General features: G+C 38.2%; 2 protein-coding genes across 2 annotated transcripts in view; both read left to right on the top strand.

Annotated features, from left to right (window-relative positions):
* The first annotated feature begins 571 nt into the window (after positions 1-571).
* On the top strand, positions 572-8,731 carry LOC115923568 (N-sulphoglucosamine sulphohydrolase-like). The gene is made up of 6 exons (XM_030984540.1): positions 572-742; positions 2,231-2,497; positions 3,169-3,322; positions 3,857-4,086; positions 5,125-5,300; positions 5,840-8,731. The coding sequence occupies exons 1-6, from the start codon at positions 574-576 to the stop codon at positions 6,521-6,523; spliced, it is 1,680 nt and encodes a 559-aa protein (XP_030840400.1). The 5' UTR covers positions 572-573; the 3' UTR covers positions 6,524-8,731.
* Positions 8,732-11,172: 2,441 nt separating this feature from the next.
* The window catches only part of LOC115923567 (dual specificity mitogen-activated protein kinase kinase 4-like), a 31,195-nt gene continuing 30,283 nt past the window's right edge, over positions 11,173-12,084 (top strand). The window contains exon 1 of the mRNA XM_030984539.1: positions 11,173-11,537. Within this exon, the coding sequence (XP_030840399.1) occupies positions 11,510-11,537 (28 nt within the window). The 5' untranslated portion in view covers positions 11,173-11,509. The remainder of the gene's footprint in view (positions 11,538-12,084) is intronic.

Here is a 12,084-nt window from a genome sequence, read left to right as displayed (position 1 = left end):
TCAATTCACTTAATTTATCATTCTTGTAGGTACTAAATTTTGATATCTTTCTTCTCAAGGATCAACCATTGGATTGACAGAGCTGCAAAGCCGCTTTGATTAAAGGCTAGGGATCACTGCAGATCCAAAATACAAAAATACAATAAAAACAAAAACAACAGGAAAGAATAAAACAGAACAAAACAAAGACTCGCACAAAAAAAGAAACCTTACAATAGAAAGAAAAAACGAGAAGAAAGCAATGTAAATACAAAAGATTGCACATATTGATTCAATGATAACACTCGCAAAAGGGTTATAATGTTGGCTTATCAGTAAATTATATAGGCACCTCTAAATAATGCAGTAATATTACTCTTTTATATATAATGTTATGCATAGGCCTATTTGTGCGGGGTGAGGGAGGGGGAGGAATTACCCCCAGGTGAATTTATTATACCAGATAATTCTATTATTTAATCAATTTGAAATTATTGCCTCTGAAAAAGAAAAAACGACAGAAAGGGTGGGGGGGGGGGGTCGGACCCCTGGTAACCATTTCCCCGCCCCTGGATCCGCCCCTCATATCACGTGATGTGTGATAACACTTTTCACACTTACAGTTATTGCTGTAGAAAAGGACATTTCAACCTGAATCAAGACACAGCCAAAATGGCTGTTTTTGTTTTGTTGGTGTGTATTCTCCTACCTCTGGTTTCAGCCCAACCACCTCATGACAAGCGAAATGTTCTCCTTATAATAGGTAAGTTGAATTAGATGAGATTAAATTTGACTTTCACTTTTCAGTTTCGCACTGCGCTGGTGACTGGAGCTGGAGGCGGAGTTCGTGTACGCCTGAGATAGGGGGCTATCGCGACGGTTGTTCCGCTGCAACTACCGTACTGGCTCCAGCTCCACGGACCGCCGCGCTCAGCTCTTGAGGAAGGTTGACAAGTGTCAGTTTTATTGAAGAATAGATCTAGAGTCTACCCCATTCCAGACAGTTATTTATGTCTACTTGATACTTCCCTTCAGGCTTTATGTTTGGTAAATGTTTGGTGTTTTTCTTTGTTTTGGTGCTTGAAATTTGATGATTGATAATTTATACCCATAATCACCAAGTCCAAGCCTGCATTACTTAGTTCCGAGTTAGTTGACATCCATTTCATTTGATTGAGCTGTGGCTGTTTAAATTAGAGAGCTTTTTTATTTAACTAAGTAAGTTGTAACCCTGGTAAACTTGTATTAGATAAACAAAACCTCAAATGGATTGTGTGTGTAATCACTAATCACCCATTCCCGCACACAAGGAACATTGCAAACTGCCTTCAAAATTCACTGCATGATTCTTCTTCAAAGAAGTTCTTAATTCTTCTGCTTGTACAAAGCACTTTGCCTAGTTTGAAATCGGTCTAGAATTTTTTTTAAAATGGCAACTTGTTACTGCAGAGATGGCGATTTGCCTACCTTATTATGTGTTGCTGTAGACCGAATTTTTCTGTCTCTTTCGTTCGTTAGCCTCTGATTTGGGTAAGGTCGGCTCTCTCTTTAGAGACAGAACAGCCCTTTACGCTGTAGTGGACGCGCGTTTGTGTAAAGAAACGTTACACAAAACTTGGCCAAACTTAATCCCTAATTTTGATATTTTACCGATGCATTTAAAGTCCTAAATTAGCTAAATTAATGCTTAACTACTTCGGTTCCACTTACCAACTTGACTATTTGAATCCGTTTAATGGTCCCTTTTCAGGAAATTATGGGTCAAGATCGACATCCATGAAGAAAATCTTGCAGCTGGGTTGCGTATGACGTCATCTAAATCTCATTCCTTCTAGTCTACACCGAAGGCAAAATGATTATAACAGAAAAACTGTGCACGAGCTACGAGTTCGTAATGACATGCACAGTTTTTGCCATGGATGAAGTTTTGCCATCTAAACCTGAAGGCAATATGTAAACAATATTGAATGGATATTTTGCACCCAAAACCCTTGAACCCCAATTTTACCACTATCAGTCTTAACCTTTAATGATATTTTCTGCTATTTTTGGTAGTTGATTAGAATTATTTCTTAGCTTTGTATAACAATTTGGAGAGAGGGAATAATCTCAGAGAACACTTCAAAGGCAACACACAACCTATTGAGCATAAATCACTCATAATTATCTTCCTCTTTTACATTCTTTAATGTTTCATTTTGTTTTCATGCTTCTCTCTCTCTCCCATTTCTTCACAAAATCCACTGCATAGCTGACGATGTTGGGTTTGAAACATCCGTCTACAACCACACTGCCTGCAAAATGCCCAATTTGGCGCGGCTTGCTCAGCAGAGCGTGACTGTGCGTAATGCATACACCTCGGTCAGCAGTTGCTCACCGAGTCGTTCTGTGATCCTGACGGGTATGCCGCAGCACCAGAACGGGATGTACGGACTGCACCACCAGGAGAATCACTTCATGTCGTTTGATACGGTGAAGAGTCTGCCCCTCCTCCTAAAGCCATATGGCATCCATACAGGTTAGTCCCTGAGTTGGCATCTGAATTAGAAATTATTGTTAACAGACATTTTAGCAGCAGTCTTTCTTGTATCCCTTGCGGAGGTGTAGTGGTCTAGTCCTTCTTTGACTTGACTTCAGTTGACTTGACATTCAGTAGCTTGAGAGTTTTAAACTTTGTTTATTAAACCCAAAGCAGTTTAGAGGTTTTTTTCCTGAATTAATCAGCTTACCCTCCTCAAATAAGCAACAATCCTCATACTTTAAAGAAGAAAACAAATATTCATTGAATTAATCAATGTGAAAGTGAATTGCAAAATTTATTTGGAAAAAAATGCATATTTGTACATGAAAATATTGATTCATATTTTCCACCATTTTGCCAATTTAGAGACTTTAAAGATTATTTACAATTACAGCATTCTCATTCGAGAACCACACAATATACTGGAATGTATTGGAAATAGACTTGAAATTTTCTGTGATTTCAGCTCTTTAGCTCTGCTTGTGTGTAATGTGTAATTCCTAGCATTCTGGATCAAAAACTTCACTAAAGTTAGACTCTGCACTGCTGTATGTTAAACAATGTCATTATTAGATGGGATTTTCTGCCCTTGGCATGGCCATGGAAGGGCATAACATCTGCTAAGTAAATCAAGTAAATCCTCTCTATTGCTTTCCCAACTTTTGCAGGTATGATCGGCAAGAAGCATGTTGGACCAAAGTATGTCTACAAGTTTGACTTTGAAAGGGATAGTGACACCCTCAACATGCTACAGTGTGCAAGGAACATCACCCAGATGAAACTATATGTCAGAGAGTTCTTTGCGCAGCAGAACAACACAACGTAAGTTTAATATAGTAGCATACATAATAGCTTAAAAACCCATCAAACTATATGTGTGCTGACAGTTTTGTGTCCTACAAGTGATTGAGGTGTAAAATATATTTGCCCTAAAAATGGGTGGTTTTAAGAAAATTGTGAAGAAATGTTCATCACTCCTGCTATAAATAAACCACTGAAAGTGAAAAGCTTGTTGAGCTCTTTTGTTTGATACCAAATTTATCACAGTGGCTCACATATTTCTGGAGTTATTGCAAATTGTAATGATTTTTGGGTTGCGAACATTTTCCACGGAATTGCCCAACTGTCATTCAGAATTTCAGATGCACTGTAAACTAGAAGGTGCCAAACATTTTCTTCCAAATTTCATGCCACAAGATACATTGCATTATCGAAAATCTGAATTTTTTTGCCATATACCAAAGTTTCTCCCCATGAAAATTGATATTGTTTTAACAATCACAAAAGTGACACAAGATCTTTAATAATCAAATTAATTAATTGATATATTCATCTATTTTAACGATCAACTTTCAGCCCTTTCATGCTTTACATGGGTTTCAATGATGCCCATCGATGCGGGGGCCAGTACGGCGAGTTCTGTGAGAAATTTGGCAATGGCGAGAAGGGTATGGGGATCATTGATGACTGGAAGCCAGTCTATTATGACCCCAAAGATGTGGAGGTCCCGTACTTTCTGCCTGATACCTTGACAACGAGAATCGACATCACCAAGCAGTATACATCACTCAGCAGACTGGATGCAGGTACAGCTCTTTTTAGACATGTAGCTTAGCGGAATGCAGGGGCACGAAAAGACGCTTCCAAAAAGCAAAGTGCATAATAAGAAGTTATGTTTTTTTATTAAAAGTTTGTTGATTTTGAAATATCTGAATGAAGGCATATAGCTAACATTAACCCACATTGAGATGGTATATGCATTTACCATCTCTGTATCCTAACAATGTTGTTGTACCTCCGTATGGTAAAATTGTGATTTTCAACAATTATGCACTTTTGCGTTCTAGACTCGTCTTTTTATGCCACTTCATGTCCCTGAGCTATCTCAGCCTCTTTGCTCTAAATTAAAGACTTAAGCAATAATTATTAACTATGTGGATACATAATGTATGGATAACAATAATGATAAAGTGGTTGAACCTTTTAGCACCCGTATTTTTTTTTATTTTGTCAATACGGATATTGCCTCCATCCCTTCTGCCACTGACATCACATGGAAAGAGTACTCATTGAGTTAATACCTATATACCTACATACATCAATGGTTTCCAATTCATTTTAAACATACTAGTAAGCAATAGGGGAGTGATTTGGGAACAATTTATTGCTTTTATAGTTATCTTCATTGTTATCGAATAGGTGGGACTATCCATTTACAATTTTATAAGACCCTAACAAGATTTTGATCGGTTGATGGTCCCTTCTTGATCACCTCCTAACACTGCAAGATTTCACATTTTTCTTTAGAATCTTGAACATCTTTTGAAAATTTAGCATAGGGTACCATTTTTTAGATTTAAAAAATATATAAATTTAGACATGTTTTGCAGTAATCAATTCCCCAAGAGCTTTACTTGATATCCGGATGGTGATTTTCAACTTCTTAAGAGGGAAATGTTTCACACTCTACTGATGTTTGATGGTTAGATATATTGATTAATTGTTCCCAAATCACTCTCCTGTTTACTTTAATGCAGTCAAATAGTGTAATAGAACTTTTAACGATGCACTATTCATTCATGTCAAATATCCAATGAAAATTTCTTGTTTTGTTTTTTCTTCAGGTATTAGCATGTTGCTGGCTGAATTAGAGCGCGTCGGTCATCTCAACGATACCCTTATCGTCTATACAGCTGATAATGGTATCCCATTCCCCAATGCTAAGACCAACCTGTTTGAACCAGGGATGGGGGAACCTATGCTTATTTCTAACCCCTTCGACAAGCATCGCTGGGGACAGGTAGGTCTGCATGAATTTATTATTGCAATTTGGAATACTTAATAGCCTGTGTATCAGCTCTAATGGCTTGAATAGCTTGAAAGCACATTAATTACATTTGTGCTTCAAGTGGAAATTTGGTTACACTGAAAACTTGTTTTAAAGCACCACTGTACTACTTGTTGCAACTTGCTCCCTCTATTTAGAAAACAATGCCTGATTGGTGACTTTTTGTCCCCCATGATCCTCTCTTATGTTAATTGAGAGCTGATTTGATGAGATAACCACCTGTCAGAACCCATGCAGGGAGGTCTAATCCCTCCTGGCCAACTAGTGCTGAGGGGCTTTAAGGAGAACATTGAGACCATAAAAATTACCTTGTGGTATCAGGTATCCAGATTTATCCCTAGGATAAACGTCAACCCTCAACTTCTTTGATTGAAAGCTAAATGAATGAACTACTGTATGCCATAACCATGACACCTCCATGATCAAGATTAAGATCAAACCTATAAACAATGACAGTAAAATGTTTGATGTTTGTATGTTTTCAATCTCAGGTGAGCGATGCCATGACGAGTACAATGGATATTGTACCTACAGTATTGGACTGGTTTGGTATACCTATGCCTGGTGAGGAGGAGGACGAGACCACAAAGCCAATCCCCAAGACCAAAGAGTTTCCCACTCCTGATGAGACGATTAAGCAACCCAGTGCCGCATTAACCGGTCACTCGATGGTGCCTATCACTGAGAGCGAGCCAGGCACAGGCTGGGACCATGTCTACGCCAGCCACAACTTCCACGAGGTCACCATGTACTACCCCATGCGTGTCCTGCGCAACCGTCGCTACCGCCTCATCCACAACCTCAACAACCGGGCTCCGTACCCCTTGGCTACCGACCTCTATGCCTGCCCGACCTTCCTGGAGATCCTCAACAACACCGTCAGTGGGAAGCCCACCAACTGGTTCAAGACGCTGGAAGACTACTACTACCGTGACGAGTGGGAACTCTACGACCTGCAGAACGACCCCCATGAGCTGATTAACCTGGCTGATGACCCTGATCATCAGGAGGTCAGGCAGAATATGACCACTCAGCTGCATTCTTGGATGATGGAGACCGCAGACACCTGGCATTGCTACCCTCATGGGGTGCGGTTTGGACCTGATAATGGGTGTGGTCCCATGTACAATGAACCCACTCAGCAAGGAAGCCCTGAGATTAATATCATTCACTGATCACAAGATCGGGAATGAAATGCTTTCATGCTATTAGACCAGGCCTTCTCAACTGGCGGCGCGCGCGCCACTTGTGGCGCTTGCGCTCAGTCAGAGTGGCGCGCGGCTGTTCCAAAAAATTAATAAAAAATAAATAAATATTAAAAATTGAAAACTAAAGAAAAAAAAAATTAAAAAATTATATTTTAAAAATAAAAAAACTCAGCTGTAACAGCGATAAGTTGAGCCCAATATGTAAGCTAGCCATTTTGTTTGATTGATTTTCACTTCATTTTGACATTTTCCGTGATTATTGCACCAAAATAACTACATTTAAATTAACTTCCAGTGTGGATTTTTGCCAGGAATTGTACTAATTATTTCACATCAATATGAAATTATGATTGATGTTTTATGGAACAAAAAGGTGTTAAAATTGCCATATCTGGGCCTTAAAAAAGCCCTAAAATCCACTAGCTTCCGGGGGCTTCGCCCCCTGGACCCCACCCGGTATCGGCTCGGTTGCTCGGTCCATCAAACATACTGGTTGGCACTTCAACCTCAATAAATGTTTGTTTTGGCGCTTCTAATAAACTAGCTGAGAAGGCCTGTATTAGACTAACCCGAAATATATATCTATTTCTCTCTCTCTCTCTCTCTCTCTCTCTCTCTACTTCTCCCTCTCTTCAACCCTCTCTCTCTCCATCTCCCTCTCTTCCACTCTCTCTCTCTCTCTATGGAGATAGGTTCCTGTGGTTGATTACTCATGATACTAAGAAGATATTGATAGATATGACCATGGCATATAAATGTATAGTGAGGTATTCCTAATTGAGAAAATAATTTAGTTTTTCTTTGTTAGGAATTATTAATGTTTTCATTAAAAAAAACTGTCGTTAAAATGTTCTCTTTTCCGTTTTGTTAATGTGTATGTAATTGTTTAACCCTACATGAGATGCATCCAATGTAATTCAAATCTCAGTCATGGGTTTTATGTAACATCTTTATTATTATTTTATATGTTTTTTCTTGAATAAAGATGAATAAACAACAATGTACATGTATATCAAAAATGAATATCTACTTATACTGAAATACAGATACATGTAACTTGCAAATCTGAATTCAAGTCTCATGGGATAATTGCGGTAAGGTAGAGGGATTTTTTTTCTTCAATATTCCATACAACAATTTCTAACATGGTAACCCCCCCCCCCCCCCCATGAAATAGAGGAAGAACAACAATGGAGAAAGCAATAACTGTCTAGGCTGAATATTGTTATTAATATATATATGATGCATGTACATGTAGAGGTGTCGTGGTTGAGTGGATAAATCACTGAACTGTAAGGTCTGCAGTTCGAATCCTGCTGCGGTACTAATGTCCTTTGGCGAGATATTGATCTACATTTGCCACACTCAACCCAGGTGATGTAAATGGGTACCTGGCAGGAATTCATTCCTAGAAATGCTAGGGCGCCGTAATGGTGAAGTCATTATATCGCTATATGAGAATTGTATAACTGTACTATAAGTGATAACCTTTTTCCCTTCTCGTCTATTAAATTGTTAGATGCTGCTTATAAGTAATAATAATAATAATGGTGATTTAGATATCATGGTGCAACCACAAGCCTACTGTATATTAAAATTAAAATTTTATAGGAACAAACAATGCATGAATAAATGTATAGGGAAATGGATGTTTGAGCATCTTATCATACAACAAATTCCTAAAGAATCAGGGTCCTGTTCTCATTTGAATGTCGTATTGTACTGAATGTAATCACTGGGCGGGGCTTGTGGTGAGCGTGCACTGAGGATTGGCTAGCTGTTTTGTCAGCTGACCTCTTCAAACCAAAGAGTAAATATAAGATGATGTTATGTAGTGTGTAGTCCTCTTTCACTTTACAACGACTCTTTATACGTTTCTTTATGAGAGTTTCATATAAATTTCATCTATCTTGAACATAATAATATTTTACAGTACTAATTTTAAAGGATTGTGTAAGAATCATGGATGAATTTAATGAATCTGTTGCCTGATATGTCTGATTTTTTTCCATTCCTGTTCTTTGAGTAACTAGAGCCCACCAATATCATACATTTCATATCGATAATTTTTTTACAATCATTTCAACAAATTTATATCTATATAGTCTATGTATCTGTTTTAGAAATTCTCAGGCGATAATTGATTAAAAGATATATTTTGATATTCTGATCGAAGCTATTTTGTCTTCATTATGTTTGTAGTTATGCTTTTAGAATCCTTGTGTCAAATTGTGACAATCATTATGTATGTTCTGAATGTTCTGATATTTAGACATTGGGATGTGTTATGCCTATTAAACATGATGCATGACCATATAAACATAAGGGGAAGGGGAGGGGGGGGGGTAGCCCCCATGTTCTGTTACAAAAGGGCATCCACACTATATGTGTGTACTAATGTGATTTTGTGTGTCACCAAGCCCCCCCCCCCCCCCCCCCCCTTTCCCTCAGTCTGGCTATGCCAGTGTGTGTGAGTACCTGGTGATTCTGTGCTATCACTTAAAATGATATTAACTTAGATAAGATAGTTTGAACATCTAAATTAATATTCTCTGTACTATATTTGTATTTATTTATTTAATTTCCAGGAAAATTTCATCTAGAACAAAAATGTTCAAAGCCCAAAAAACTGGTAAGAAATACCACAGATTATATGCCTAGTGACTAGGATTAGATTCTCTCTCCTCATTAGTAGGTGGTTTACAAACATATATAAATGAACATTTGAAGTACAGGGGGTGTTTCATTAAGAATTGATGTCTAGACAATAGTAGACATGAACCCCAAAGTCTCTCTTAAGTGTCCTACTTATGAGCCTCTTTATGAAACACCCCCATGACAAACAATGGAGAGAGACTGCGCCTCACAGAAAAGAACAAGGAAATGAAGGACATGATGTGAGCGAGGAATACAAAGTAATCTAGAGTTTATTAAGTATACACCTGGTTAAAGAAGCAGACAAGTAAGAGAAAGAGATAAAATTTGAAGAGATATTTCAAATAATTCATGTTTTAAGCCTTTTTTGTACCCGATGATAATAGTGTCATCCCATCATTATTATCAAAACAAGAATGTGCCTATAAACCACCTTAAAGGTACTATGTCCCTTTTGCAGCCAACCTCAAATTCTGTAGAACTTTGCAGGAATTATGAATATGTCATGTATGTCCTATCTGTGAAATTTAAACGTTAGCAGTGTCCTCATATTCAAATTATGCAAGGAAACCCGTTTACTTGCTAGACTTCACTGTCAGACGCTATTGAGTGACTGCCTGGCTTTTTTTCTTCTTTGGTAATAACATATATGAAAAGAGTTGTAAAGGGTACATGAGCATTTGTCTACATCAATAACCCACTTCTTGTGATGGCCAAGATAAACTGATTGAATCTTTGCGCAGCATAAAACGTATGACCATTCGATACAATTGTCTGAAAATCAAGACTATTACTTTTGGGCTCTATAGCCCTAAAGTCGATTTGACAACTAATAGTCGTTATTTTCCCACTTGAAGACATTTTCAAGCCCCACCTTTTTTAGGGAAGTTCTAAATTAGTATTATCTTTCAAATGCAGTTGGAATTTAACTTTTTCATTTTTTTGGCCTGCAAATGGGACATAGTCCCTTTAAATGACTCGCGCGCACATTTACAATTTTATCACGCATATTAACCATGAAGCTTAGTTAATTTAAAGAGAAAAGAAGAGAGCCAGATGAATAAAGAGAGAGGCGTTAAGGAAGAGGAAAGAGAAAAAGTAAGAGAGAGAGGGGGGGGGGAGAAGTTAGAGGACAGGGAAGTATAGTGAGAAGGCATGAAAAATGTTACATTTACATCATTAAATTGCAGTGAAGGTATGTTCTTTTGTCTACCACAGCAATTGTTGAGGGTAGAATGAGGAACTGTATATTTTGTCCTCTTTCTTTGTCCGTCATATTCATATAGTGAAGACCACATGGATACCACAGGCACAGACAGCCTCCCCCCCCCCCCCCCCCCCGCCGATACAAATTAAGAAAGAAGATCAATCAAAAAGTATAGAGCTTTTAATTAGTTTGTACAATTTACCGAATTGATTTGTTATGTTTTTGATGTTAATGTTTTCTCTATATATGCTTTATGATGATAGAGTGGCACTAGTAGGGAAAGGGGTGACTGCATGGAGGGTAGCCCAGGGGAGGGGGAGGGGGGGGGGGGGGGTAAAGTACATTTTCATAACGAAATAATATTCTTAACCATAATAAGGTGGCAACTTTTGCATGTTACTCACTTGTTTGCTCCCTCGCAAAGTTTGGAAATGAAAAGTTCCCTCGCAAAGTTTGGAAATGAAAAGTTCCCTCGCAAAGTTTGGAAATGAAAAGTTTTAGGGAGGACTTATAATCGCCCCCCCCCCCCCTATGAAGTAATTGTGCCCCGGCTATGTCTAAGGTAAAGCAAAAGAATAACACACGCTTGACATGCGAAGACGGGAAAGGGTAATGAGGAGAAGAAGGAGTAACACGTAATAGGGAGGAAGAGAGACAATAAGGAGCGGGGGAAAAAAGAAGAAGGATAGGCCTACACGTCACAGAAACGAAAGTTAGCGACGAAAGTTTATGAGCGCCCTCTATCAACATTTTAGTTTGACAGTCATCACGAAAATTGTTCGGGTGGCATCATTATTTTCCGAAGTTTTGCTGATATTAGTGGATTTTACAACAAAATAGGCGGAATATAAATTTGCAATTGGAAAATATCAATTATTGAGCTCGGATACGAGGAGATCGTTGTGTATTCCATTGATTTACCGAGTTTTTGCACGACAAGCTGTGCGACACCGAGTTTGAACCTCAGCGGGCATTCGAGAACAACATAGCGGGTGCCTGTCGGTGTGTGCATCGTCTCGCAGCCGATGAGTAATTGCGTGAACACTACAGAGATTCCATCGCTCCACTGAAAGTCGACCCCTGATGAAACTATGGCGCTGGCAAATAGAGATAGAGATGGTGAGTCATAGTGACGAATACCCCCACTATCCCTTTAGAACCTGATGCATGCACCTTAGATTTATCAACAGGCAATTTTAAACCCATTAATTGCTTGCTCCTGTTTTTATTCCCAAAATTGGGCCAACCTGTTTCTGACCTCTGAGTATGAGATTCTGATTCTGACACAAATGAAGTCAATCTTGAATCTAGATACTTTAAATGTAATTTGATTATTTTCATCTTGTTCATCTGAAGATGTATTTGTGTCAACATTGGCTTGGTCAATGACCCTGTTATTGTATTACTCATGGATGATAAAATGATAAATGTATTTAATAAGTGTCTTGCCCACTGTTTTGTTTTGACCAAGCTACTTGTTGTTAGACTGTTAAACCATATTATTAATACCAGTTGTCGAAATGTAAATTGACCACTTGGAGCTCACAATGTCAATGCATTAGAAAAGGGTATTATTTCATCTTGTGTGTAAAATGAATAGAGGAAAATGAATTACTGTAAATACTTTGTCATTAAAGGTACAGTGTAGTCTACAAAGTTTTGGGAA

The sequence above is a fragment of the Strongylocentrotus purpuratus genome, unplaced genomic scaffold (genome assembly GCF_000002235.5).
Source record: "Strongylocentrotus purpuratus isolate Spur 01 unplaced genomic scaffold, Spur_5.0 spur5_scaffold_14, whole genome shotgun sequence".
Classification (NCBI taxonomy): Eukaryota; Metazoa; Echinodermata; class Echinoidea; order Camarodonta; family Strongylocentrotidae; genus Strongylocentrotus; species Strongylocentrotus purpuratus.
Note: the sequence above shows the minus strand (reverse complement) of the source record. Positions and strands in the feature narration are given on the sequence as shown.

What these genes read in the sequence shown, in the direction of transcription:
- LOC115923568 (XM_030984540.1), top strand. Translation starts at nt 574, where the DNA reads ATGTGTGATAACACTTTTCACACTTACAGTTATTGCTGTAGAAAAGGA. An exon ending in AAATGTTCTCCTTATAATAG is followed by an intron (nt 743 to 2,230) that starts GTAAGTTGAATT and finishes TCCACTGCATAG; the next exon opens with CTGACGATGTTGGGTTTGAA. An exon ending in ACAAGCATCGCTGGGGACAG is followed by an intron (nt 5,301 to 5,839) that starts GTAGGTCTGCAT and finishes TTTCAATCTCAG; the next exon opens with GTGAGCGATGCCATGACGAG.